This window comes from Malaclemys terrapin, chromosome 7 (assembly GCF_027887155.1).
Source record: "Malaclemys terrapin pileata isolate rMalTer1 chromosome 7, rMalTer1.hap1, whole genome shotgun sequence".
Lineage (NCBI taxonomy): Eukaryota > Metazoa > Chordata > Testudines > Emydidae > Malaclemys > Malaclemys terrapin.
Window position 1 is genome coordinate 31,036,574 of NC_071511.1, and position 24,096 is coordinate 31,060,669.

Genomic DNA, 24,096 nt, shown 5'->3' on the forward strand with positions numbered 1-24,096 from the left:
TTGAGTTTTACTTGAGGATGCCCACTTCTCCTCTCCCCACCCATGTTTAAAGGCTTATGTTTTAAGATTTTTTTGAATGCAGTATTACTTACAATTGTGTTATTTAAAGTGCCATTGAACAGCTGCTAGGGTATATTTTACCCCCCCCCACACACACACGTGTCTCCTGGGGTGGCTAGCCGGTGACAGGAGGGCTAGAAAGCTAAAAAGAAACAAATCGAAGGAAGCATTAATTTACTTTATATAAACATATAAGAAAACAACGTTAATACTGTGCTAATAAATATATTACAAGGGATTCTCCTAGAAGTGATAGGCTGAGAGAATAGATGTTATAGATCTATATCTATCTATCCCTATACAAACACCTCTATCTATTGATCCATCTACCCATAAATATCCATCACCCTATATACCTCTCCACTTATCCATCTCTATCTGTCTCTCCCCATATATACTCCTTTATCTAATCTAGCTCTCTCTCTCTCTATTTAAATCTATGTATGCATATCTATAGTCATCCACATACGCTAAGCACATCTGGTCCAAGAAGGCAAACAGTGCAATAGACAGAAAGGGGAGGGTGTATTCTGGCTGGGGAGAAATATATCCATTGCAAAAGCTAAGCCGCCTAGTCTCCTGCTGGGGGTGAGGGGTGTCACCATAGGTGCTGGAATTAGGGGTGCTGGGGATGCCGCACCCCTTGACTTGAAGTGGTTTCCATTCTATACACGGTTTACAGTTTGTTTCAGTGGCTCTTAGCACCCCCACTATAAAAATGATTCCAGCACCCCTGGGTGTCTCTGTCTTTTAACAGCCCTCCATTTCTCTCATTCTCTCCCTTTCATCCCTTCTGCAGGGAGAGGGGCATTTTAAAAGACAACATAAAGACCCACCCAGCAGCTCCTCTCATTCAGTATATTCCCCTCCTTACATACACATCTGGGATCAACTCTCTCCTCCCCTCCTTCCGCCTGCCTCTTGCCCCTGCCTGCCCCCCTCTGGCCAGATGTGCATCCAGGCGGAGGGGTTCAGCTGGGAGGTGCTGAGGCCAGGGGAGCTGGAACTACTTTTCCCCAGCAGCAGCAAGCAGCAGGAGCCGACCGAGGAAGCTCCAGTCTGACTCTCATTGTGTGTGTGTGTGAGGAGAGACGGAGGCAGGCACAGGAGCTCCTGTAAAGCCTCCTGCCCACGCAACTTTCCACCAGGGTTCCCCCCTCCACCACACACACTGAGTCAACCCCCCTCTTCTTGCAGCATCCCCAGCCCCTGGAATCAGGACCCCCCCATTTCCACCCCCTACTCCTGGAGGTCACTTTTATTTTTGTGCACAAGTTGCTACATCTTTGGAGGAAGAAAGAAGCCATAGAAGGAAACTGGGGTCAGATCGTCCCCAGGGGAGAGTTGGGGGGAAATCCCTCATTTTTAACCCAACTCCCTCCCCCGTTTTTTGCATTTGGTAGGTTATTTTTTGCGGGGGGGGTGAAGTATCTGGAATCTCAGGTGTTGGGAGCAAAGGGGTTTGTTGGAAAGTCCCCCCCTCATTTCAGGGGAGTTTGGGAAACTTTTGAATGGGAGGAAAGATTTCAATCTGGGAAAAGAAACCCTGAAATCTTCCCCCTTTGCAGGGAATTTTGGGGATCCCTCCATCCTGGGATCCGCCCCCCATGGATTTTTCTGAGGTTGTAAGTTTCGCCCCCTCGCTGTTTTAATTTTGGATTGTTTCAAGTCGCCAACGACCAGCGCGCGCGTGTCCTCCACCCTGAACCAGGGCTAAAGTGGGGGATTCCTGTGGTGGAGGGGGCCGCAAAGCAGAGGGAGCTGGGGGGGCAATGCCTTCCGTGATGGAAAAATCCGGCCCGGCCTCCGGGATCCTGTCGAGGAGCCGGGCGAAATCGGCCACCAATGGCAATCATCAGACCTCGGAGGATGAGAGCAGCGAAGAAGAGCATTCGCACGGTAAGTGCCAGACTGGGGGCACAGCTATTGTGCAAGGGGCAGGGAGCCAGCTACGGTCCACTCCACACACGGATCACGCGTGCGTGTCCCGGAACGGGAGCCGAGAATGATTCACTTGCGACACGCATGTGGACTGGGGGGCTCGTGACACGCCACGAGTGTGGACTTAGGGGGGCTCACGCCATGCGTGCGGTCTGGGGGGGGGTGTCGTGATACGCCACGCGTGTGGACAGGAGGGTCACGCCACGCTTGCAGACCGCACCTCCTCCTGGAGGAGAAAAACTCTGCTGGAGAGCGAGGCCCTAAGGGTCAGAGATAGGGAGCTGGCGACAACTTCCCGGGTCTGGGGAAGTGACAGCGAGTGGCCCGGTTCCCCCAGAACCAGGAGGTGCGCGGGGAGGGAAGATGCTATCTCCCTAGTGACTTGAATTAACCCCACTTTCTACGGCGTCGCGGGATCCCCTCCTCACCTGGCGTCCAACGGGGAGACGTGGTGACCCCAATGGCTTCTGGGGTTAGCCGGGGCGGCCCGGGACTAAAACACAGTGTAGAATACAACAATGCTGGAATATTAATTTTCCTGCAATCCCTGCTGGGGCCCGATCCTTGGAGCGGGCGGCGGAGGAGGGGGTAGGAGGAGGAAGGACAGAACAACACTAGGGGGTTGGGAGCCAACCCCTTCCCAAACTTAGCCCCAGGGTGAGCAAAGGGACGCTCCCGGCTGAACAAAGAGCCGGGGCATCACTGGAAGGTTGCTTTTGCTAACAGCTTCGACCCCATTGTCCCCTGGCGCCCTCGTGTGTGCCTGCTGCCTCCCAGCGTCAGCCGGCTTTGTTAGCCCCCCTCCCCCCGCCGCACACCAGCGCCAGCAAGGGATGTGCTGGGGGGATCCAAGGAGATTAGAGCGGCCGATTCCTCCCACCGGCCATGTGGAATCCGTTTGGGGAATGTGTGTGGGGGGACAGTTACGCCCCTTTGCTGCTGGCTCTGGGGAGGCACAGGCAACCCCGGAGTATGGGGTGGGGGGGGGTCAACAGGGTGGAGTGGTAGTCTGCTGTTTGGACACCCTCCCTTGCCAGCCCTGTTAGCCCATCACTAAGGACACGGGGGCCTCACCTCCGAGACCTCTCATGTTCTTCCCCCAAGTGTGCAGGGGGTGGCGTCCCACCGCCCCCAGCTGGTCAAGATACTGGGAAATTCTGCCAAAGACACCCCCTCCTCCCCAGCGAGAGCGCCTGTCACAGCTGCGCCGCAGGCAGCCACCACCCCCTGCCGGGGGGGGGGTTGCATCCTGGAGGGGGGGGGTTATATTGTGTGCAGGAAGGGGGCAGCTACCTGGGTGGTACCCATCAACAGCTGGGGGCCCTTCCCACTCTATCGTCCCTGTGGGTGTGGGATCCGCCTAGGAGCAGACCTCCTCCCTCCCCACGTCCTCTCCCCACCTTCCCCTCCCTCGCGTGTGTTTCTTGGGCCCCGTTCCGGAAAGTGAAAGCAGGGCAGCTCCTTGGCAGGCGCTGGCTAAATGCTTCCAGATCAGGCTGCAGCTGTGACAAGTCAGGCTTCCTGGGAAAGGGAGCCAGGGGTGGGTGGGAAGTAGAGAGGGGAATGGGATAGTGTAGGTCCCCCCTGGTGAACCAGTGCGTCTAGAGCTAAATTGCTTGTCCAACTCTGATATGCAGCTGCCTGGGGTGGGGGGGGGGATGTTTATATACAGGGATCCCTGGTCTGGTGCTGGGATGCAGCCACCTCTGGGGAGGGCTGTCTGGGCTGATTAACAGCTAAACAAAGCTACACCTAGGTTGGGAAGTGAAGGAGAAGCTGTAGTTGTTTGACAGAGTATTTAAGAAGAATGGTATTTACCAGAGCTAGGAATTAATACTGCATTAGGGCCAGCACTGACTCTGAGGGGAGAGCCCCCTACTGAGCCCCATCTCACTTCCTGCAGCACAGCGCCCCCTAGTGCTTAACTGGGGCATTGGGGTCAGCACTGACTGCAGGGGAGAGCACCCCCTACTGAACCCCCTGCCCAGTTCCCTGCAGCAGAGCACCCTCTAGTGCTGCACTGGGATCAGCACTGACTGCAGGGGAGAGCACCCCCTACTGAGCCATCACTTCCTGCAGCACCTTGTGGGTCCTCCCAACCAACCCGTGTCACATCTCAGTCCTGTTCTGTGCAAGCTTGGAGCTCACAGGAAGGTCCAAGACTTCCCTCCCTTAGGGGAGGGCAGCTAGGGGTTGGGGCCTAACTTCTGGGTTCTCTCCTTCAACTGCAGCTGCTCCCTCACACCTGCCCTTCTCCTTCCCTTGTAGACAGCATGATTCGGGTGGGGGCTGATTACCAAGCTGTGATCCCTGAGTGCAAGCCAGGTAAGGGTACTGATGCCGTCCGGATTCCTGGGGAGGGGCAGAGACAGCAGGAGGCACCGCTCCTTAGAAATCCTTACTCCAGTCACCCAGGACCAATGGCTGTACAGTGCGGGCTTGATGGGGGGAGCAGAGAGAGGAGGGGGTAGTTGGTCTGTCTGCAGGCAGCCTCCCCCCTCACATGCTGTGGGAGCCTCCTCCCCCAAGACAGTGCCTGGGTGGGATTGAATGGGGGTGCTGGGCTTTGTTAAGGTTCAAAAGGGCGGAGGAGCAGAGGGGAAAAGTGTACTCGCTTCCTCCCTGCATGGTGCCTGCCCCTGCCAACGCCCCACCTCCCCCATTACCAGGAGCAGAGCAACATACTCTGGGCCTGATTGTGCCCATAGTCTCTCCTCCCCTCACTTGTGCATTGGCACAGTAAGAAGCTTTTCCTGGCATAGGGCCACAGCTGCCTCCGCTGCCAGCTGGGCTGCTGGGGGGCTCAGTACAATTGCTTTTCTCTCATTGGGGCTGTGGGTTGGGGTTGAGGGGCATCATCAGAGCTGTGTGGTGGGCGGAGCCCAGGGCCATCATAGCAGGGGGCTGCGGGTCAGGATTGAAGGGCACTGGCAGAGCTGTGGGGTCTTGGTCCCTGCTGCCCTCTTCATTTTGTGGAGTGAGTCCTAGAGCAGAGCAGGGGCTTGGGGGCTGTGTGATGGGTGGGGCCCAGGAGTGTCTGGTGCTGGGAGCTCCGTGCTGACCCTTTGTCTCCTGTCTGTCTGATGCAGAAAGCCCCGCTCGCTACAGCAACAAGGAGCTGAAGGGGATGCTGGTCTGGTCGCCCAACCACTGCGTGTCAGATGCCAAATGTGAGCAGCCCCTAGCCCTTATCATTAGCACATGGGCACCACAGCCAGGGCACCTGCTGGCTGGGGCTGTTCCCTCGCCCGCTTCCCTGTCTGGGCAAGGCACCAGCCCAGCAACTACTCCCCCTCCCCTGGCCCAGAAACCTCCCCTCCCCTGCCAATCAATGCCCCAATCCAGCTCAACACATGACCCTCTCTTCCTCCCTGACCAAGCCCAGCTCACTGCCTCTTTCCCCTGGCCCAGTGTACTGCCCATCTCTCCCATCTCCCATAGCCCCCTTGTTTGCCAGCCCAGCATGCTACCTCCTCCCCTCCCCAACCTCTGTCCCCCCCAGGCCCACCCAGCAACCTCCACAGCCCAGAGTGCTCCACCCTCCCCCACCCAGCAATCCCCTTTGTCCCCAAGCCCAGCATGCCTTCCCTAGCCCAGTGCACTACTGTCCCCAGCAAACCCCTCCCCCCAAGCCCAGTGTGCCGCCCCCCTTTCCATGGCCAGCAAATCTCTCTCCCCCTTTCCTTGGCCTAGCAATCCCCTCTGCCCTTCCCAACATACTGCCCCCTTACTCCTCCTCTGGCCCCCACATGCTGCTCCTCCCCTCTGCTTACCCCCACAGATACTCTAGATGAGTCATTTCTAACCCTTCAGCTCTTGCTCTGGTGGGGTTTAGGACCTGGGGGAGATGGCCATGGAGGACCTGGGGGAGATGGCCATGGCTTGCCCCCCTCCTTCTAGACATATTCACTGCCCAGGACATTGCTTCCCCATCCTGCAGGGCAGGGTTGGGATCAGAGAAACGGAGAGGGGAGGTTCCAGGCTGGGGATCAACTTCTCGCCCTGCAGGGTGCAGGGGGATTGTGGGCTTAGACAGAATGCCTAGCCTATCACTCCCACACAACCCTTGGGTGAGACGGGGCATGGGGGCTGGATGGGTCTCACACCCCAACACAGAAAGACAAACATCCAGCCCCACAGCATCAGATACCCCCCTTGCATGCATACCCCGCGTGTATCAGAGATGCCACCCTGCGTGCGCCCCTCGTGTATCACAGGTCCGCCCCGCATGCATAACCCCACATCAGACATGCTCCCTGCGTGCACACCCCTGTGTATCAGACACCCCGCCGCAACATGCATGCCCCCGCATCAGACATACCCTCCGTGCATGCACACCCCCTCGTCAGGCATGTCCCCACATGCACACCCCCTCCCCCCCATGACCCGGTATCAGATCCCTCCCACACACAAACCCAGTGTTAGACATTTCCCCTCCCTGCACATACACAATCAGTATCACACCAACCCCCACCTAACATCAGACACTCCCTGCCATGCATGTGCTGTGCTGTCTCAGGCCCATCTGCACAGTAGATGTGATACCTTGGGTGGTGGGAGTTGTGGGGGAGGGGAGGGTCCAGCAGGAAGAAGTTGTCCTGATGACTTGTCTTGTCTCTTCTCTCCCCCCATCAGTGGACAAATACATTGCAATGGCCAAGGACAAGCACGGCTACAACATTGAGCAGGTAGGGGCAATCCCCACACCCTGCACACTGCATGGGGCAGCCGTGTAGGGATAGATCCCACAGAGTTTGGCCCTTTTGATTCTTGTGTCCCACAGGTCCCAGGGATACTACCCCATCTTACCTCACCATGCCCCAGGATGCCTGACCTGGCCCCTCCAACACACACACCCCGGAATGCTACCCCGTCCTTGGGATACTGAACCCTGTGCCCCATCTCACCCACCCTCCATTGCCCTGGGGACGCTGACCCCTCCCGCCCTGTCTCACCATCTTCCCCATTCCCAGGGACACATCTCCCCTACCATACCCCCGGACACCCCAATCCCTCACCCTAGCTCATCTCCCTCATTCCATCCTGGGGATCCCCCTCATCCCCATCTCATCGTCCCCTCCCCACCCTGCGGATGCTGCTGCCCCTCTCACCCCCCATATCGCCCCAGGCCCTGGGGATGCTGCTGTGGCACAAGCATGACGTGGAGAAGTCTCTGGCTGACCTGGCCAACTTCACGCCCTTTCCAGACGAGTGGACGGTGGAGGACAAGGTGCTATTCGAGCAGGCGTTCAGCTTCCATGGCAAGAGCTTCGCGCGCATCCAGCAGATGGTACGTGCCTATCACGCCCCCTCAGCCAGCAGATGGTGCTTGCAACTCATCCCTTGCAAACAAGCAGATGGTACATTCCACTTCACTCTTCTCCCCCATACAACCAGCACACGCTACCTACAATCTCCTTGCAGTTGGCACATGGCACCTGCCACCCTGTCTCCCCGCCAGCAAATGGTACCTGCCGCCCCCACCCGCACAAACCAGCAGATGGCACCTGACATGCCTGCTCCCCCCTGCCAGCAGATGGTACCTGCCATCCCTCCTGTGGTCAACATAATTGGCATATGCTACAATTCCCCCCCCCAGCCACCACATAGTATGTTCCATGCACCCCCACCCAGAAGCCAGCAAAGATGGTACATGCCACCAACCGCCACCTGGCAGCTAGCAAAGATAGCTTGTGCCACCCTCTACTCCCATAGCCAGTGGATGGTATGTGACCCCCTCCCCCTGTAGCAGCTAATAGATAGTATATGGCACCCTTGCTTTCCTCCACAGTGACCAAATGGCATTTGCCACTGTCTCTCCCCCTGCAGGCAGCAGGTGGTATGTGCTAATGACTGCACCCCCCCCAGCAGATGGTATATGCCATGATGTCCCCATCTCCCCCTGAGGCCAACATATGTGATATATGCCAACCCCCTACCCTGTGTGATGGTGTCACCTTACCCCGTAGGGGCCTGGCATGGGGGTGCGGACTTTGTGAACCCTCCATAGCTAGGGACCCACCTTCCTTCTCATGGGGATCCAGGCAGGCCTCTCCCTCCTCTCCCCCTCCTACTTTTTCCCCATGCAGGCATCTCCTCCCCCCCCCCACCCCCGCATCCCATCTCTCCCTCCCCCTGCATCTCCTCCCACCCCTGCCCCACCCCATATCCCATCTGTCACTCCAATCTCTTCCCCCCCCAGCATCTCCTCTCTCCCTCATCCCCCCGGCATCCCTTGCCCCATCTCTCCCCCCCAGCATCTCTTCCCACCCTCGCCCACTGCATCCCATCCCTCCCTCCAATCTCTCCCTCCATCTCCTCCCACCCCTTCCCCCCCACATCCCATCTCTGCCCCTCATACCCCTGGCATCCCATCTCTTGCCCCATCTCTCCCTCCCCCTGCCCCCCCGCATTCCCATCTCTCCCTCCAATCCCCCCCTCCCCACGAGCATCTCCTCTCCCCATCATCCCCTCAGCATCCCATCCCTTGCCCCATCTCTCCCCCACAGCATCTCCTCCCCTGGCATCCCATCCCTCCCTCCATTCTTCCCCACCCAGCATCCCATCCCTCCCTTGAGTCTCTCCCCTCAACAGGCATCTCCTCACGCTCCCTCCCATTCCTTGTCATCCCATCCCTCCCTGCACCATTCAATCTCCCCACGCACCTCACCACTCCATTCCCAGATATTATATTCCCCCCCGCCACCCTCTGCCAAGCACTTCAACCCCCCGCTCCCTCCAGGCATCTGACCCCATCCCCTATCTGTCCCCAGCTCCCCGACAAGCTGATCCCCAGCCTGGTGAAATATTACTACTCCTGGAAGAAGACAAGGAGCCGCACGAGTGTCATGGACCGACAGGCCCGCCGGCTGCTCAGCAAGAAGGAGAGGGATGACAGGTGAGGTGTGTGGGGGGGAGGTACAGGCATGGGCAGGGTGGGGGGTTCTGGATGAGGAAGGGGGGCAGGCTAGATGGCCACGGAAGGGGTGGAGGGCAGACAGTGGGGACAGGGGGTTTGTGGTGAGGTGGAGGGCAGGGGCTGGGGGGTCCGGTTGGGGGGCAGCCTGGGGTTCTTGGTACCATCCCCTCTAACCCATGCCATGCTCCCCCCAGTAACGACGAGATGGAGGAGGGACGGGCAGCCAGCGAGGGGGAGTTTGATGCCATGGACCCCAAGAAGGAGGTGAGGGGTTGGGGGTGGGTTGGCTCACAGGCAGGTGGGTGGGAGAGGGCACATCCTCACTCGCTTGGGCTCTGTGCTGAGGGTGGGAGAGGGACCCTGGGCTGCAGTGGATCATTAGAGGGCAATATGCTCCAGGGATCAGCATGGGGCCAGTAGGGGGCACTGTGCCATGGGATGGTGAGGGGGGTGCTGTGCTGTAGGGGGTGTTGTGGGAGGAGCCAGTCCATGGCACTGTGTTGCAGCAGGAGTCCCTAGGGGGCGCTGTACTCAGATCAGCTCCATTCCCTGCCCAGCCGAGCTACCAGAAGCTGCCGAACAGCCGGCCGGGCCCAGGATCGGGCTCAGGGCCTGTGAGGAAGGAGGCGCAGCTGTCGCAGTATCGGCACCACCCACTGCGCTCACGCCGGCGCCCCCCCAAGGGCATGTACCTGAGCCAGGATGACATCGCTGGCATCTCGGCCAGCCCTGACGTGGGCACCCTGGCGCTGCGCCACCTCGACTCACAGCTCGTCTCCCTCAAGCGCCAGGTAACCCCAACCCCCCCCATCACCCCATCAAACCCCCAGCCCTGACATGGGCACCCTGGCGCTGCGCCACCTCGACTCACAGCTCGTCTCCCTCAAGCGCCAGGTAACCCCGACCCCCCATCACCCCTGTCAAACCCCCAGCCCTGACATGGGCACCCTGGCGCTGCGCCACCTCGACTCACAGCTCGTCTCCCTCAAGCGCCAGGTAACCCCGACCCCCCATCACCCCTGTCAAACCCCCAGCCCTGACATGGGCACCCTGGTGCTGCGCCACCTCGACTCACAGCTCGTCTCCCTCAAGCGCCAGGTAACCCCGACCCCCCATCACCCCTGTCAAACCCCCAGCCCTGACATGGGCACCCTGGCGCTGCGCCACCTCGACTCACAGCTCGTCTCCCTCTAGCGCCAGGTAACCCCTGAGCCCCCAGCTCTCACTGACAGTCCCCTTTTCTCCCCTCCCCTCAGGTCCAGTGCATCAAGCAGATCAACAGCAGCATGAAGCAGGCCCTGGAGGGTGGGATCGACAAGCTGCGGCCCCCTGAGGTGAGATGAGGGGCACTGACCTCCATGTAGGGGGAGAAGGAACCAGGCCGTTGGGGGAGGTGAGGTGCTGGGCCCAGCTCCCATGAGGCACAAGGGTTGGGGAGAGGACCTGCCCCGTGGGAGGGTGAGGGAAGGGCAGGTCTGAATCCCAGCCTGATGCTCTCCACTCTCCCGCCAGGGGAACGGCAAGTTCAACTCGCGCTGGACAACGGACGAGCAGCTGCTGGCTGTGCAGGGTGAGCTGGGGTCGGGGGAGGTGGGGGTGGGGCTCCAGGGAGGGAGTGCCGGGGTGGGTAGGCGCCCCTCCCATCATGGCTGCCCCGTGGGTATGTAAGTGACGCCAGCCTGGGGATGTAGCTGCCCCTGGACTCCCTCCCTGCATGCAGGGACCCTGCCTCCCCTGAGTAGCTGATCCCCTTCCCTCTCCCCAGCCATCCGCAGGTACGGGAAGGATTTCCAGGCCGTGGCTGGTGTGATCGGCAACAAGACGCTGGCCCAGGTGAAAACCTTCTTCGTCAGCTACCGGCGCCGCTTCAACCTGGAGGAGGTGCTGCAGGAGTGGGAGGCTGAGCAGGGGGGCTCCCCAAGGGGCCGCTCCCCCCCCCATGACACCAAGAGTTCCAGCGTCTCACTGGCCAGCAGCGAGGAGGACGATGAGGTGAGGGAGGGGTGAGACCCCTGACCTGTACCCACAGACCCCTCCAATCCCAGGCCAGCTGGTGCCCCTCAGTCCAACCAGTAGCCCCCAGCCATCCATTCGCCACACACAGCCCCCGGCTCTGCCACTTCCCTCGGTCTGACTGATGGGCCCGGGCCCCCCGCACGCTCAGCCAAGGCCCCCCAGTCCGACCCACGACCTCCTGCCCTGCCAGCCCCGGGCTCCCCGCACGCTCAGCCAAGGCCCCTCAGTCCGACCCGCGGCCCCCTGCCCTGCCAGCCCCGGGCGCCCTGCACGGCTCCCCACTCACTCTGTTCTCTCCTTGCAGGTGCAGATCACAGCTGTGTCCCGCTCTGCCCAGCAGCAGCCGCAGCCCCCAGCATCCACTGCAGCGGCTCCGCCCTCTGCCTCCCCCCGGCTGCCGCCCACCACGTTGTCGCAACCTCCCCCCTTGCTGCGGCCCACGCTGCCCACAGCGCCCACGCTGCACCGCCAGCCACCCCCCCTCCAGCAGGGACGCTTCCTGCAGCCCAGACTGTCGCCCAACCAACCACCCCCACCACTCATCCGACCTGCTGCCTCCCGCCACCATGGGCGGGGGCCCCAGCACCCCTCCTCGCTGGTGGGCGTGGCCCTGGAGCCCCCTCCTCCGTCCTCCTCCAGCTCCCTCTGAGGTGCGGGGGGAGGCCAGCTGAAGCCCCCTGCTTCCTTAGTGGCCTGGATCCTGCTTGGTTAAGGGGTCAGGGGCTCCATCTACCCCATAGTGACACACTGGGGGTGTCTCTAGGACCCCCCCTCCCCAGGGGAGGGGAGAGACTGAAGGACTTGCATTGGTTGAACCCGGCCCCCCCAGCGTGGTCCATTTGGGCTCTAAGCGAAATCCAGGCAGGAGAGTGGGTACCAATGCCAGCTGTGGGGAGCCTGGGGTAGTGGGGGGGGAGGGGAGGGGTCTTTACTTGTAGAGGGATCAGGTCTATGGAGTGGCATGCCCCCTGCTGGTGAGCCATGCCCAGTGTGGGGCAGGGACCCCTCCTCACCCCTAGGAGCCTGGGCAGGGGATGGGGGGTGGGGCTCCTATCTGTGGCTCAATGAGCTGTGGGATGTATCACCTCCTGGGGGGAGGGGCGCAGGAATGTTCTCCTGGCACTGGGGGCGGGTGGGGGAGGAGAGCTGACACTAGCCCCTGGCTGGCAGAGCAGTTGCTGGGGGGGGGGGGGGTGTTGAGGGGCAGGAGTAGCACAAAAGCCCCCCCCCAAATGGGGCACAGCTCCCTCACCTTGGGGGGCAGCACTGGCTCCCAGGGGGGACCTGAGTGCCAGGGTCCAGGTAAGAGTAACCAGCGCTAACACTGGGTGAGGCACTTGCAGGAGAGTTGGTGGGAGCAGCATGGAAGAGGCCTTGGAAGAAGCACAGAGCTGGGGGAGGGGGTTGGGCATCCCCCTCCCCCATCTAGAGGACAGCAGCTCAGTAGGCACCTGCGCAGCCATGGAGACCCCCCCCATGCTGGGTGCATGCTGCTTTGCTGGGGGAGGGGGGTCTGGGCAATGGGGCATTTGTAGGCAGGGCTTGTAGCTGCAGCCCCAGGGGTGGGGTAGGGGGAGGTAGGAGCTATGGGGGGGGGGGAGAAGGGGGTTACATTCATGTTGCATTTTGAATAAAAGTATTTTACTAGATGTGTCCTGAGCCCATCCATGTGCTGCCCCCACCCCTCCATTTCCCTCTGCCACCCTCCTGCCCCCCATTCCCCCAAACATCAGCTGCCCCTCTTCCTGCACTGCAGAGGGGCCGTGCACTCCCTGGAGCCTCCCACCCCCCATTGCCTGGGGCAGGAAGGGCCTGTGCTTGGCCAATGGGCACACCAGGCTCTTGGGCTCTAGGTGGGCTGAGCCCACAACTCAGCTGGGACACTTCCCCCAATGCCAATGTTGTCGTCATCGTGTCCCCCCCCCCCCCCCCCCCCGAAGCCCGGCCAAGGCAGAGAGTGACAGGGCCGCCCCAGCAAGGATTTAACCCCAAGCTTAGGCAAAGCTGGGAACAGCAGCCAGCTCCTCTGGGCCCTGGGCAGGCTGGGTCTGCCCCCTCCCGGCTGGATGCAGCAGGGCCCAGACTACCAGAGACGAGGCAGGTGAGGTAACAGCTGTTACTGAATCAGCTTCTGCTGGAGGCAGGGACAAGCTCTGCTCTTCCTGGCTGGAACTCAAAACGCTTGGCTGGCTCCCCCCACCCCCAGAGCTGGTCCAATTCGAGCTACTGCCTCAGCCATCTTGCCATGGGGCTGGGGCATTAGCGTGTCCCTTGCAGCAGCCAGGCCGGCGGGGCCAAGGGCAGGACGGGAACCCACCAGCAGTTGGGGCTGAGAAAGGTGCATTCACTTTGGTGGGGACAGTCCAGGGGGCCAACGCCCCTGGAGCTGCTGGGCTGGAATCTGTTGCCCTGGATTCCTGGAGCTGGGATGGGCCTGTACAATCAGCCCCTCGAGCCTGGGTGCCTGGGACAGGGGCCCTGCCAGTGACACGACACAGACAGTGAGGCTTGAGGCTCTAGGAGCATCCAACTGGGGGCCTCCCCTGGGGTGGGCCGAGGCTCCTGCACCTGTACTGCTGACTGCAAGGATGCCTGGAGGAGGGGCAGCGCTAGGGCCCAACCCAATATGTGTTTGGCTGAGCAAACTCCAGGCCCCACCCTGGCTGCAGAGCACAGAGCCAGGCTGATGAACCCAGAATGGCCACAAGGGGAGCCAAGACTCCCCCTAAAAACATGATTTCTACAGCACCTTCCAGTCCAAGCTCTGGCCAAACCACCTCCCCCCGTGCTGGGAGAGGGGGGACTGTTTATACAGGCACTGCAGTTGCCTCTGGGGTAGTGCCCAGAGAGCCCCAGTTGTGCAGCTCCTTTGGGGCTGGGGAGGGCCACCAGGAACTGAAGGAGGAACACGGGGGGGAGTGGGAGCAAGAGGAATACAAAACAGGAGGCCGCAGCGGCTCTTTCTGGAAAGTTTTAATCTAGAACCTGGAAAACTACATCGAATCGCAGCTCTGCTCCAGGGCCCCAGCGGGGCCAAAGCCCTCCAGGATGGGCCAGTGGCAGGGCCCCCCCTCCCTCCCCAAGAAGGGGGCAGCATAGAGCCCATTCCTTGACCCCCCAGCAGGGGACAGCGGCGGGGCCAGAGCAGATTTGTGTTTTTTTTTTTTTTTATTTAAAAAAAAAAAAAAAGGCATTTTCTGATCAGAATAAAACAAAACAAAACAAAACGAAAAAAACCACTCACAAAACCGAGGTATCAGTACAGATATATACAGGCTGGTGGGGAGAGGGGGAGAAGAGGGGAGGGGCAGCCCCCAGGGGCAGGAAAGTACATTATTTAGCATCACAAGTGTGGCTATGATGCATGGAGAAGCCTGGTGGCGAGGAGGGGGAAGAATGTTAGTGCAGCCAGTGCAGGGGGTGGGGGTGGGAAGCAGGGGAAATCCTGTAGCCAGTGTAGGCCCTGAAACACTGGCTGAGGGGTCCCTGCTGAGCCAGGGCCAGCTGTGATCGGAAGGGGGATTAGACCCTCTCCCCCCCAGCACCACACAACTGCTGCCTTCCCCCTGCCTATCCTTGGCTTCAAGTACCTGTGCCCCCCCACACACCAAGGCAGTGCCTCCCCCCCCCCCCCCCCTACAATGCCTAACCAGCAAACTGGAGCAGCTCCGGGCTCAATCAGGACCTCAGCCATGTGGGCAAGGTCCCTCCCCCTAGTCCCGCCGAGGGAAAGCCAGAGCCAAGAACCAATGGCTGGAGAGTGGGAGGAGCCCCTGTTCCCAGGACAGCAGGGAATCATTTGGCATTTCCAAACACAGCCCCCCACTGACAGGGGGCCCCTGCAAGGAACACTCTGTGGCTCCCACAACTCCTCACCCTGGCACAGGGACCAGGGCCAAGCACACGGGCTGGGGGAAGATGGCACTACCTCCACGCTGGAGCGGGACTTGCTAGATAGAACCCAGGAGTCCTGACTCCCCCACCCCAGAACACTAGGCCCCTTCCACTGCTCAGGGTAGGCCCCCAGTGATGCCCACTGCTGCTAGGGACCAGACTATGTGGGGGGGTCCATGCAGCCAGTCCCAGGGAGACCCTGCCCCGCCCCACATGGGGCAGAGGGCACAGCAGCAGCCCTGGTGGGCAGAGGCGGAAGCTGAACAATAGCTGGGGGCAGATCCAGAGAAGGGCCCTCGCTGAGAGCCCCCTGACACCCAACAGCCCCTCCACTGCCCCCTGGGGTCCAGCTGTGCCCAATGCAGGCCGGGGGGGACCAGGGGGTGAGCCAGCCCTAGAGCTGGGGGGAAGAACACCAAAGCTGCAGTGCAGGTTAAAAACATTCTCTTTATTGTGTCTAAGACAGGGGCTCAGCTCAGGGCAGAGCCCCCGGGGCAGAGGCCTCGGACCCCTCCAGCCTGACACCCCCACACCTGTCCTAGGGGAAGTCACCCTGGGACCGGGGAGATTCGGTATGAACCACCCCCTCTTGTGAGATGCACGGGGGGGGGGGGAGAGGAACACATCCATCTGCACCCTCCATCCAAGCAAGGGAGAGGAGGCTGCTGCCAAGAGGCCCCCTCCCTCCATCCCAGCCAGTCCCTGCACAGATTCCCTCCCACCCCCCTCGGATCTCGGACATGGCCCAGCTGGGGGAGCTACTGCCAGACCGAGGGTGACGGGGGGGACGGGGTGCAGCTGGGGGAGGGAGCCCATCAACCAAGTGCTCCAGGCCAGAGGAGGTGGAGCTCACAGCCCAACCACAGCACCCCTCCCCCTCCCGCATTGCCCCCCCATCGGGAGCAGAGCTGGGGAGGGGCTTGTCCGGCTGGGCCTGATCATCCCCACTCAGGGCAGGGGCTCAGCCTGGGAGCCCATGTGCTACAGCTGGCTGGGGGGGAGGCTGCCAACAACCCCACCCCCATATTAATGCCCATTGGGGGCACCCGCAGGAAGGTGGGGCCTGGCTTTCCCAGCTCCCTGCTGCTGCCCCAGCCTGTGGGAGCTGCCCTCAGTGCCCAGCACAGCAGGTCCAGCCCCAAGCAACCTGCCCCAGGGGAAAGGGCAAGTTGGCACCTGCAGCGGGGCTGGGTGAAAGGCATTGTGGGAAAGGGGGAGAGGTGAGGGGTGAAAGGCATTGTGGGAAAGGGGGCCAGACTTCTCTGGCTTTTGAACCACTTTTTTTGGTAAGAGCTCCCGGCCAGCATGGCAGGCGTCTGAGGGGCAGTACCACGATTTGCTGGAGCCCGCATGCTGGCGGCAGCAGGGGGCAATGTTGCCCCCCAGCCCTCCCCCTGCCACCGTCTCTGCTGCCGCCCCCACCGGGGTATCAAAAAATAAACATTTCTCCAATTAATTACAATCCTGCGAGGGGAGAAGTGTGCAGCTCTGGGCCTCCCCATGCACTGTGGGGGGCGCATGTCTGCACGGGAGGCAGCTGTGCCCCCCTCCCCTGATGCACGGCCAGGGGGCATCTCGGCACAGCAGTGGGGGAGAGGAGGCATGTTTCTGCACCCCCTGTCCTGGTGCACGGCTGTGGGTCCTTGCAAGGTGGGCAGGAACGTCTCCAATGCCCCTCCCGGGCACACAGCTCGAGGGAGGAGGGTCTGTGTCTCAGTGCCCCCTGGCACACCGCCATGGGGAGATCCTGCAGCTCAGGATCGCCTCGTCCCAGCCCAGGGCACGTGGGGTGCAGCGCAGCAGGGGGCTGGTTAAAGCTTGAGCTCGTTGGCCACCTTAGAGGCAATGTTCTTGAAGGCCATGGAGGTGCCCGTTATCCGTTTGAAGCGCACGCCATTGAGTGACAGCCGCGGCAGCTTGCACACCTCCATCTCCCACTGCACAAAGGAGTCGTGGCCGGGCGCCCCGTGCATGCACAGCAGCATGTACTTCTCCTGCAGCTCGCATTGGCAGCTGTTGGCGTCCAGCACCTTGCGGATCTCCTTCATCATCTCGTTGGGCTCCATGGAGCTCGTCGTCTTCATGCTCCAGGTGAAGCGCAGCGAGCGAGGCTTGGCCTCCCGGTTCTCATCCCGCTCCTTGTCCCCACCCACCATGTGAGGTCTGCAAGGGGGAGACAGCGTCAGTGCGGTGGGGGCACCCCACCCCAACTGCCCAGCCCCCAACCTGACAGCTGGAGGAGACAGAGTCGGCATTAAGGACAGATGGACAGACAGGAGCAAGGGCTGAGACAGAGGGTGCACTCCAGCCAGGGGCCCCCAGAGAGCCCCCAGCCAGCCGGGGACCCTAGAAGAGAGGGAGCCCCAAGCCAGGGTTCCCCACAATGAGAACCAGTCAGGCAAAATGAGGCTGAGCTGTGCCCCCCTCCCCGGGTTGCCCACTCCAGATCCCATGGCTGGGGGGCCCCAGGGAGCAGGGAGGCAGCTCCGTTCTCACCTGAGGGTCTCCACTCGGTCTTTGCTCTCTGGCTCATGCGGGTTCCTCAAAAAACAGAGTGGGAGAGTTTAGTTTGGAGGGGGACGGGGAGCGAGAACGCTGACGGCCGCACCCCACAACTGGGGAATGAAAATGCTGATGGCCCCACCCCCGGGGGCAGTCCCCTCAATTGCAGGGGGACAGGAGGGGAGTCCCCTGCCTCAGCCTGGGCATTGGCACGAGACAGCTCCTTGCATGCCCTGCTTCAGCAGCCTCACGCTTGGTGGAGCGGGAGCAGTGCATGCTGGGAAAGGGTGCTGTGGAGAAAGGGTTGCTGGGAGCCCTGCTGCACTAGGAGGACTCCCAACACTAGGGCACAAAGGAGACCCAAGAGGCAGGAGAAGCCGGAACGGACAGGGTAGGACTCCGAATGCCATTGCCTCCTCTCCCCTCAGGGAAGAAAGGAGCTCAGGACATGCTGGGGGTAAGCCTGGAGCAGCGTGTTGTATTCAGCAGCCCCAGGACAAGCTGCCACTTGGCAGCAGTGCTCACCTCCTGTCCCCAGGCAGGGACTGGGCCAGGCTGGCATGAGTACCAGGCATTCACTGGCAGCGCCCACCCCCTGCACTGCAGAGATCAGGCCAGTTTGAGAACGGCACAGTGAGTTATGGACCTGAGAACAGAGCCCAGGAGGATAGAACCCAGGAATCCTGGCTCCCAGCTCCCCACATGCTCCTGCTGGAGCTAGGGACAGAACCCAGGAATCCCAGCTTTCAGCCCCTCAACCCCTCCTGGAGCTGGGGATAGAACCCAGGAGTCCTGGCTCCCAACACCTCCTGCTCTAACCCACTAGGCCCCCTCGTCCCCCGGAGCCAGAGTCCATTCAGAAGCAGATTCGGGGGCAGGGACAGGTTTGGCACCTGCTGTTCCCAGTAATGAAGGGGCAGAACCAGCTCAGAGCCAGGACACTACCAACCCCCCCACTCCTTTCCCCCCAGATGTGCTTGGAGGAGAGCTGACTAGAGACCCCCTTCTCTGTGGCCTTTTGGGGTGCCCCCCTCTGTCACATGATGCTGCTGATCACTGTCCTCCGAGCCCACCTGCTGCACAGCCCCTGGGCCAAGGACACAGCCTCCCAGGAGCAGGGAGAGGGGCAGGCTCCAGCCAGCAGCCAGGCGGGGGGGGGTGGTGGTGAAGGGGGACTGGGTTGGGGGAACCCCCCCCCACTTTCCATTGAACTCCCACCCTGCATGCAGGAAGCAGAACCCCGGAACCCTGATCTGTGCCAAGCCCTGCTAAGGCAGCCCGAGTCCTGCCTTGCACCAGCCACCCTGCCCCACTAGGGGCACCAGCACTGCTCCCCATTTCACCACTGCCCCACCCTTCCGCCCTTGCTTCCCCTGAGGAGGGCCCCCAGCCCACACTGCCTCATGCCCACTCTCACCCAGGGCACCACGGCCCAGCTGACAGCAGCACAAGTCCCAGGGGATGGGCGTCCCCGCATGGCCAGGGCCAGGGGTCAGAGCAGCCACCTAATCCCTGCCTCAGCCATCTTCTGCTTCTCCTTGGGGGAGGGATCCCTAGGACGACACCCAGCCTAGGGCACAAACAGTGCCAGGGCCCTGATCCCAGCTCTGACAGCTAGCGAGGAAATGGCACAGAAGGGGGCACAGGAGTGGCGGGGGCAGACAGAACGTAAATCCACGGCCAAATCCCAACTCTCGCCCCAGCACAGCAGCCTGAAGCCCATCCGCTTGGCACAGCCCGCACTGCCTGGCTGGCTCCCTTTGCTGGTTACAGGGTGGTTACGGGTGCAGAGTCATGCAGGGAGCCATGCAGCACAGCGCAGCCGCCTCCTCCTCATACTCTCAGGGCCAAGAGAAGCTAGAGTCCAGGGCTCTGCCCCAGTCCTGCCTGGGCCCCTTCATCCTGAGCCACCCACTGCCCCAGTTTGCTTGTGCCCTTCCATCCTGACCCACAGCCCCCCCCCCACATCCACTGCCCCAGCTCTGCCCCCCAATCCTGACCCACAGCTCCCTGCTATTCCAGCCCTGCCCCCAGAGCTCTGCCAGGAGTCCTGACTCCTAGCTCCCTTTGCTCTGCCCACTGGTCTGATGCTGTCCCCAGGGCCTATCCTTTCTATTTTCTCATGGGAGCGACCACCGTGAGGGGGGGAGGAGCTCGTTCCCTTGTGGGGCCAAGGCGGAGGCCCCACGCCAGGCTCTCCTCATGGGGAATGGTGACAGCCCAGGCCACAGGCGGGTGGCTTGGCTGGTGAAGAGCCTGGCCATGTTTGCCAGCTGCAGTAGGGGGGACCCTGCCAACCCTGCGGATCTGAGAATGAAGCATGGAGGGGGTGCGGCTTCAAGAGCAGCCAAGCGCCCCTTGAAGCAGCCCTGGGGGACCCTGGCAGCCCCCCTAGAGCATATTCCCAGCAGGTTAGCAGGCTTGGCGAGCACCCCACGAAGCCCCGCTCCTAGTGCCACATGCACGGGGAGAGGGTTAGTCTGCGTCCGGTTAGAGATCAGAGCTCCAGCACTGCTCACCAGGGAGAGGCAGGGCCCCCTTAAAAGGACAGTGCAGCCTATCAGGCCCCGTGCCATGCCACCCTGCCACCCATGGTAGGCTATGACTGAGATAGCAGGGACTCTTCCCCCAGTCCCATGAATGCAGGGGGAATTGGAAGACTCAGAGCCAGGTGTAGGGGCGCATGCCCACAGTGGTGACCCCTCCTGAGCAGGCTGCCCTCAGGGGAGGGGATTCTAGCCAGCTCACTAGGCAAGAGGGGGCGATGCCAGGCGGGGAGATAAGCCCATTGTCCCTTTAAGCTGCTGTCAGGGCACCAGCCCAGACCCCCAGCAGACGGGGTGGGACGGGGTTAGTACGGGACGGACAGGACAAATCCGGAGAGACGCCTACCTTCTGGCAAACCTGAAAGACACATTTCTACAAAAACACAAACAGAGAAGAGAAGGGAGAACGTTGGGTGCATCACTGCGAGACCCCGGCCCATGGGGAAAGGAGAACCATGAGGATGAGATGGTGCCACACCACAGGGCAGGGCAGCACCACCCCTACACACCCACCCATGGCACAAGACTTTCAGCCATACCTAACCACTAGGTTCCCCTCCCCCCAGAGCTGTGAGTAGAATCCAGGAGTCCTGACCCCCAGCCCCGCCCCCCCAACCCACTGGACCCCACTTCCCTCCCAGAGCAGGGAACAGAAGCAAGCAGCTTGTGCTGGGTGGAGTGGGGGTTAGTGCCTAAGCAGAAGGAGCGGGGGAGCTGCCACCACGAAGGGGAATGTTGGTGTCTGGGGACCCATGGCTCCTCTCCCGGGTTCCTGGAAGCAGCCAACCTTCACCCCAGCGAGCGACAGCAGAAGGGATCAGGGTAGAGGCTGGGCTTGAGGACAGGCCTGCCCAGATGTGAAGCTCAGAGCACTTGACCAAATTCCCCCCAGAAATCAGCCCCATTTCACAGGGGGGAATCTGCCACACAGACACAGCAGAGAGTCACCCAAGACGCCACCTCTTCCTCTCCCCGAGCTGGGAATAGAACCTCAGAGTCCTGGCTCCCAGTCCCCTCCCCCACGCTCTAACCCACTAGAACATACCAACTCCAGGCAGTTCACAAGCCCCCAGTCTTTGTGGTCTCCATTGACCCCAGCAGCAGCCTTACAGCTGCCCTGTGGGTTCTGGGGAGCCTGGCAGCCCTGGGGCAGGGGTTAGAAGACACTCCCCTGCACCAACAGGCCCTGGGCCATCCCAGCCCAATCTCCAGCGTGGTCCTGTGCTCAGGGGCAGCTCGCCCAGCTGCTGGCCCTAGAGACATTTCTTCCCTTCACTCGGCATCTATTCAAAGTGCCCCCTTGTACTGGCAACGTGCCCCCACTTTATGCCCACTGCCAGTAAAGGCTTTCCCACTTCTGTACCCCCTGCTTTTTGCCCTACCCTCCAGTTCTGCTGGTGCCCCTCAAACCTGATTCACACCCCCCTGCTGTCTCAGCCCAGGGCTCCTCCCACAGCTCTGCAAGTGCCCCTCAACTCCAACCAGCAACCCCCATTATCCCAGCCCTGCCCCCCCAAACAGCTCTGCAGTGCCCCTCCACCCTGGAGCCCCCTGCCATGGGCACATGGTGGTTTTGCGATACAGGACTTTACACAGATGCCGAGGGCAGCCTAAGCCAGATCAGAGCTGCACAACACAGACAGCAGCAGACAACAGCGCAGAAGGGCGATGAGCCAGCTGGGAGCCCAGGGGTGCCAAGCCCAGTGCCTGGCACAGCACAATACAGTACACAGCTTGCTCTCAAGTGCCCTTGCCAGGGCTGCGCAGGGGGCTCACTGCTGCCTGCCAGCCTAGGATGCTCGGTGCCTTTCCCTGGCCTGGGGATGCAGGTATTCTAGGAGCAGGTGAGCCAACCGCAGCAAAACACCTTCCTCCCCCCTCTGCATGACACAGACACACGCAGGCCCCCCCGTTCTCACCTGCGCACAAACTTGGAGGTGAACTTGCTGAAGATGCTGCCAGAGGCACCCCGGCGTCCCTGGCTGTTCCCAGAGGGTGAGGCAGGTGGTACGTTGTAGGGGAGGTTCTGCTGGTCCCGGACCTGCCGGAGCTGCCCGGCGTGGAAGGTACTGCGGCTGGAGATGCCCCGTGGGAAGTTGGTGCGTTCTGGGATGGCACTGCTGATGTTGTGGGCAGAAGGTGAAGCCCCTGGGACCCTCTGGGGGGCAGTGCTGTGGTGGGGGCAGAGATCCAGTCAGGGGGCAGTGCTGGTAGGCATGCCTACCCCCCCGGGCTTCCAGTCTGCAGGGGGCATTGATTGCCAGCATCCACTCACTTCCTGACACAGGTGCCATCTGGTGCCAACCAGACACTGGGCACCTCCTCCTCTGGGGACCAGATGGATCCAAGAGACTGCTGGTGGGGTAACCTGGGGCCAGATCAGACCTGGTGCCCCCTGGAAAGGAATGGACCTGTACCCCACTCCCCATACCCCTAGGCAAGCCAGTTCCCCCCACTCTGGGCCAGATCAGAGCTGGTTCCCATGGGAGGGGAATGATCCCATATCCCATTCCCTGGACCCCAAGCCAGCCAGTCTACATAGCACCCAGTCTAAACACCCGCGGCTGGCCTGTGTCAGATGACTCAGGCTCTCAGGGCTCTGGAACCTGAGCATGGACGTCTACGCTGCCGTTTTACAGCCCTGCAGCCTGAGTCAGCTGACACAGGCCAGCCGCGGGTGTTTAATTGCTGTGTTGACATACGCTTAGTATCAATATTAAGTGTAGTAGGCACAGGCAGCTACAAAAGCCACGTCAGTCAAGATCCTGCCCCTCACCCTGGCCCCTCCCTGCGCAGCGCGGCTCCTTAGGGCCCGGGAGCAGAGGGGAGATAGGGCACTCTCGCATGCAGGAGTGGAGGTGCCATGGAGGCCAGTTGTCCCAGGGCCTCCATCTCTGGTTCCACAAGACTTCAGAGGGGGCCGTCCCCTGCCAGCTAGATGTGCAGCAGATGGTCATCTCCAGCAGCTGACCCCTCAGACTCCCCTTGTGGCTGGAGCCCACAGATCAGCTGGGGTGCAGTGAGCTAGTGTGTGGGGGACCCTAGGGAGTGGCTAGCAGGAGCTATATGGAGGGAACATTAACCCAGGGCTGAGACTCCAGCCCTGCACAGGCTTCCACCAGTTCTGGCCTCAGGGGGATCATGGGATTAGCCATCCCCTCCCTGAGTGGCTGGGTGGGTCCCTGGGCAGCGCTGGCTGCAGGGATCACCTGATGCCACCCACCATGGACAAAGATGGGGGTTGCCACATCTGCTGGGCCTCCATGGCCCAGCATCCTCTTGCTCACTCACTTGCAGGCCCGGTGGCCCAGGGAGGGGTGCGCAGGAAGTGGGCGAGGAGCAGACACTAGGGGGCACCCTGCCTGCCTACTTGCCTGGGTCTCTGGGCCTCACAATTATTTTCAGTGGGGGGCAGCGTGGGCTTGTTGGGGTGCACGGAGGCAGACATGGATTTCTGGTGCTGGCGCGGGCGCGCGGAGCCCACGGCGGCGGAAGCGGAAGCCGTGGAAGCCCTGGACCCCGGAGTGGTTAAACTAGGAAACAAAAGCAGGGGAGAAGCACAGATTTAAAGGGAGGGGAGGGGGAGGGGACATGAGGCTGTATCCAGAGCTACACCTGCTCTCAGGGTCTATAGGGCTCTCCCACCCACCCTCCTCCACAGTGCTGGGACCTGAGGGGTGGCTGGATTGTTCTCTTGCACAGCCATGGGCCAAGTAGCATCAGCTGCATTTGGCCCACTAGCCACCAGCCCGAGAGCCAAGCTTAGCTGGCCCCAGGATCAGGGAATGAGACTTGCTCTGTGGAGAGGAAAGCCCCAGCCCATGAGCCAGCTGGCAGTTCCTGCCCTGGGGCCTGAGTGCAGCCAGTGCCCCCTAAAGGGGAAAGGCACCAGATCCCATCCCCACCACCCTGAACCAGTCAGTCCCCTGCCCTGTGGCTGGACTGGAGCCGATGCCCTCTAGAAAAGAAAGGCCTCAATAGCTCAGTCCCTTAGCCCTGCTATGGCCTCCTTGCCACATTCCCTACAGAGATTTGGGGGTAGGGGCACCCCGATTTATAGCCTTACAACTTTTCAGGAAGACCTAAGCCCACTCAGGAAGAGAAATCCCCAGCCCCCCTGTGCTGCCCTAGAGATACAGTCCCATGTTGGCAGAGACAGATCAGGGAGCAAAATATACAATATACAGCCCAGTATATGTGTATATGGGGGGGGGGGGG

The 24,096-nt window shown here is 61.2% G+C and overlaps 2 protein-coding genes across 8 annotated transcripts in view; one reads left to right on the top strand and one right to left on the bottom strand.

Moving 5' to 3' along the window:
* Positions 1-1,113: 1,113 nt before the first annotated feature.
* On the top strand, positions 1,114-11,991 carry RCOR2 (REST corepressor 2). Its single transcript, XM_054034909.1, has 12 exons — positions 1,114-1,959; positions 4,270-4,326; positions 5,091-5,171; positions 6,637-6,689; positions 7,130-7,291; positions 8,775-8,899; positions 9,115-9,184; positions 9,478-9,711; positions 10,177-10,254; positions 10,433-10,490; positions 10,686-10,912; positions 11,241-11,991. The coding sequence occupies exons 1-12, from the start codon at positions 1,833-1,835 to the stop codon at positions 11,583-11,585; spliced, it is 1,617 nt and encodes a 538-aa protein (XP_053890884.1). The 5' UTR covers positions 1,114-1,832; the 3' UTR covers positions 11,586-11,991.
* A 1,900-nt stretch (positions 11,992-13,891) lies between these two features.
* Positions 13,892-24,096, bottom strand: part of MARK2 (microtubule affinity regulating kinase 2) — a 105,873-nt gene continuing 95,668 nt past the window's right edge. For 4 of the 7 annotated variants that reach the window (XM_054033898.1, XM_054033900.1, XM_054033902.1 and 1 more), the window contains exons 15-19: positions 23,253-23,411; positions 21,798-22,049; positions 20,225-20,251; positions 17,327-17,371; positions 13,892-16,993 (exon numbers count right to left, since the gene is read on the bottom strand). In XM_054033898.1, coding sequence (XP_053889873.1) covers positions 16,642-16,993; positions 17,327-17,371; positions 20,225-20,251; positions 21,798-22,049; positions 23,253-23,411 — 835 coding nt within the window. In that variant the 3' untranslated portion in view covers positions 13,892-16,641. The remainder of the gene's footprint in view (positions 16,994-17,326; positions 17,372-20,224; positions 20,252-21,797; positions 22,050-23,252; positions 23,412-24,096) is intronic. The other 3 variants (XM_054033903.1, XM_054033901.1, XM_054033905.1) reach the window with 3 other exon arrangements.

Excerpts from the sequence above, each read along its gene's own strand:
- RCOR2 (XM_054034909.1), top strand. The coding sequence starts at position 1,833 with ATGCCTTCCGTGATGGAAAAATCCGGCCCGGCCTCCGGGATCCTGTCG. Across the intron at positions 6,690-7,129 it reads ACGGCTACAACATTGAGCAG|GCCCTGGGGATGCTGCTGTG; the intron begins GTAGGGGCAATC and ends ATATCGCCCCAG. Across the intron at positions 9,185-9,477 it reads CCATGGACCCCAAGAAGGAG|CCGAGCTACCAGAAGCTGCC; the intron begins GTGAGGGGTTGG and ends TTCCCTGCCCAG.